General features: G+C 44.3%; 1 protein-coding gene across 1 annotated transcript; it reads right to left on the reverse strand.

Annotated features, from left to right (window-relative positions):
• Positions 1–674: 674 nt before the first annotated feature.
• LOC125041140 lies at positions 675–2,612 on the reverse strand (the record flags this gene model as incomplete). The annotated part of the gene is made up of 1 exon (XM_047635931.1): positions 675–2,612. A coding segment is annotated over exon 1 (1,938 nt), but the record flags the coding sequence as incomplete, so codon positions are not given.
• Between the last annotated feature and the right edge of the window lie 1,623 nt (positions 2,613–4,235).

A 4,235-nucleotide genomic window follows, 5' to 3' on the forward strand; every position in this document is an offset into this window, starting at 1 on the left:
CGTTCTACAAAAAGATTTCGTCATATTAATTGTTGTAGTTAGTTCATAAATATATGACTATGTATACATATTCTGTAGTATAACACAATGGTTGACATTGCAGCTCAAGAGGGAGAGATGCAAGGTGCAGCAGCAACAATGTATAGTGTTGTGACTTCAACTACTGGTGCTGCTAACACCATCATCGATGCCGACACCACCAGTGCTTATATATGCTCATTAAGTTGTGTAAAGCTATCAGTTAAATTATTACCATTATTATCTTAATGTGCATAGCTCATATCTATCTATCTATCTATTTATATATATACACATATATTACGGAAGTATATGTATATGTATATATACATACCGCCCCCAGAAATATATATTTATATATCTGTAAGTGTTTATATATATACATACATACATATGCATGTGTTTGTGTGTATATATATATATATATATATATATATATATATATATATATGGTATAAAAACCCACACTGTAAAACTAGATTTAATTGAAAAAGAGACTACAGTTTCGGAATCCACCTGGATTCCATCTTCAGGTCTGAGGAGGCAAGGAAGAGGAGGGGGTATAAAACAGAGAGAGGAAAGGCAACGCGGAGACACGGGGCAGGTGAGGACAGACAAACGGAAACGAAGGGAGGTCAGATCAGGTCGGGAGGGTCGGGCGGACTGTGTGAAGGGTGGCCAGCATACGGGAGAAGGCGAAGGATGTGGGAAGCGAGGAGACTGTCAGCAGGAGAAAAGCCGCTGTTCAGGTTGAAATTGGGAAGCAGCTTAATTAGGGAAGATTCCACCAGTCTGCGGTCGTTGGCGTCAGCGGAAGGAAAGATAATTCGCGCCGCTGACCAGTCCATCAGATGGCCTGTATCCCACTGATGGCAGAAGAGAGCGTTGTTGTTGTGCCCCCTGGAAACAGCGTACTTATGTTGAGACAGGCGCTTAGTGAGACTGGCGCCCGTCTCGCCAAAGTATTGTTTGTCACAGGAGGTACAAGGAATAGCATAGGTGCCCACCTTCGAGGAAGAGGCTGGGCTGGTGTGGACCAGGTTACGGCGGAGGGTGTTCACCTGGCGAAAGATCAGCCTGCAGTTGAGAGTGTGAAGAGGGCGGCGGAGAGAGTAGATCTCCTCAGTGTAGGGCAGGCTGAGAACGGGCAGTTGAGGAGTCTCTTTAAGGGGGGGGTCGTGGTAGAAGGTACGCCGTGCCCTGGATAACGCGGCGTCGAGAACATGACGAGGATAGCCCAGTTTGGAGAACGAACGACGCAGGAAGTCGATCTCTCCATCCAGGTATTGGGGGTCACAGATACGGAGGGCGCGGAGGAACAGCGAAGTGGCAACACCTCTCTTTACATGGAAGGGATGGTATGAGAAGAAGTGTATGTACATACCACTATGCATGGGCTTCCTGTATATGGAGAAAGAAAAATGGTCAGCAGAGCGATGTACCAAGGTGTCCAAGAAGGGGAGCTTGTTGTCAGCCTCACATTCCACCTTGAAACGGATGGAAGGGGAGAGGGAGTTCAGCTGGATCAGGAAGTCCGAGAACTGGGCAGGGTCATGAGGCCAGAGAGCGAAGACGTCGTCAACATACCTCAGCCATACCGTCGGACGAAGGGAGACGGAAGGGAGAAGTTCGGACTCGAAGAATTCCATAAACAGGTTAGCCAAGACCGGAGAGAGGGGAGAGCCCATGGCCACGCCGAAGGTCTGGGAGTAGAAGCGACCCTCAAAGGAGAAGGAATTCGACTCCACACACAGACGAATCAGCTGGAGGAAGACGTCTGTGGGCAGAGGGAGACGAGGATCCTCTAGGGGGAGCTTCCTCTCAAGGAAAGCAAGGACGTCATCCAGCGGGACCTTGGTGAACAAGGAGTCTACATCCAAGTTCATCATGGTCGCCGGCGGGACTCCACGGACACGGGAGATGAAGTCCTGAGAGTGGCGGGGGTGAGCAGGAGAGAAGGTGCCGAGAAGGGGAGTGAGGGACTTCGCCAGCCAAGCTGCCAGAGGGTGCGTCACAGATCCCCGGGAAGAGATGATGGGGCGCAGAGGCACGGCTGGCTTATGGGTTTTGGGAAGCCCATAGAAGTGAGGGGGGCGAGGGTTGATGACCCTGAACCTCTGGTAGAGGTTCGCCTCCGGGAAACGAGCTGCTATCGCTTTCAGGCGACGGTGGAAAGTAGCAGCAATACGTTCCCGGGGGTCGCTGGTCAGGGGGGCATAGGTGGAGGCGTCGTTCAACAGGTCACGGGCCTTCTGCAGGTAGGAGGCACGGTCGAGGACCACCACCGAGTTGCCCTTGTCAGAAGGCAAACTGGTGACCTCCTCCTTGCGCAAGCTTTGAAGGGCCTCGCGGTAACGCCTGGGAATGGAAGACTTAGGATGGAGGAGAGATTTGAGGGCCGGGATGAAAGCACCACGAAGGAGAGAGACATCAGGCAAGGAATTTCTATGTGAAGAGATGAAACGGTCGAAGGATGAAATAATGTCGATGGAGGTAAGGGGGTGAGGGCGGAAGGCAAAGGAAAGACCGAAGCCAAGGAGTTGTTGCTGGTGGGCGGTCCACACGCGGTGGGTGGGCTGGTGGGCTTCCCACATCCTTCGCCTTCTCCCGTATGCTGGCCACCCTTTACACAGTCCGCCCGACCCTCCCAACCTGATCTGACCTCCCTTCGTTTCCGTTTGTCTGTCCTCACCTGCCCCGTGTCTCCGCGTTGCCTTTCCTCTCTCTGTTTTATACCCTCTCCTCTTCCTTGCCTCCTCAGACCTGAAGATGGAATCCAGGTGGATTAAATCTAGTTTTACAGTGTGGGTTTTTATACCATAGTATCAACACGGTAGTGTGTTTTCTCCTTTCATATATATATATATATATATATATATATATATTATACATATATACTATATATATATTTATACATATATACCTATATATATATATATATATATATATTTATACATATATACCTATATATATATATATATATATATATATATATATATATATATATTTATACATATATACCTATATATATATATATATATATATATATATATATATATATATATATATATATATATATATGTATACATATATACCTATATATATATATATATATATATATATATATATATATATATATATATATGATATGTATATATATATATATATATATATATGATATGTATATATATATATATATATATATGTATATATATATATATATATATATATATATATATATATATATATGATAGATGTATATATATATGTGTGTGTGTGTGTGTGTGTGCATATATTTATATATATATATATATATATATATATATATGTATATATTTGTTTGTTTATATACATAGAAACGACACATGAGATGGTCTTGGGTGAAAGTAGTCTTGGCTCATGGGTCCCCTGGGTCGAGGACGTGGTGCTGGAGAGCTTGACCCTTTCGTTGTCTGATGAGATGTACCCTTTTTTTGCAGTGGCTCCCTTCGATGAAACGTGTCTTTTTATAAGGGCAGGTGTTTACTTCAGTTGAAAGAGTGTCAAAAGTGAAACCAGAGCAGACACCTGCATCCACTCCGAGGAACTTGCTACTGGAAGGCAGCTAATAGGAACAGGGCTGTGCAGCATACTATGTTTACAATATGTATAGATGTATAGCTATGTGTGTACACATATACATATATGAATATATATGCATGTATGTGTATATATATATGTGTGTATGTGTGAATGTGTATATATGTATACATATATAAATGTATAAATAATTCATAAATTCATATGCATATTGTACATCATGTAAATAAGTATATATATATATATATATATATATATATATATATATATATATATATATATGTAGTCCAAGGGAACTCCACAGGCAGCCGTTGGGCCTCACTGTCTACCCCTACCCCCCTTTATATGGGGCAGTGTTGGCGGTGTTGGCAGAGGTTTTGTCCACCTAAAGTGACTGCCCGAAGCTTAACTTCAGGCGAGCTATCTGGTTAGGTCCTTGTGGCAGGATGAGTGGTTACCCCTGCTATCGAGAGAGCTGAAGCAGTTGGGAGTTGAGGTGGCTGCCCTCTTGGAGGTAAGAAGACCTGGCAGAGGCACGATTAGTATGAGTGGGTACATCTACTACTGGTCGGGCCGTGATGATGGTCATCATCTCCAGGGAGTAGCCATAGCCATCTCCAGCCAACTTTAATCCTCAG

This window comes from Penaeus chinensis, chromosome 3 (assembly GCF_019202785.1).
Source record: "Penaeus chinensis breed Huanghai No. 1 chromosome 3, ASM1920278v2, whole genome shotgun sequence".
In the NCBI taxonomy this organism is placed as follows: domain Eukaryota; kingdom Metazoa; phylum Arthropoda; class Malacostraca; order Decapoda; family Penaeidae; genus Penaeus; species Penaeus chinensis.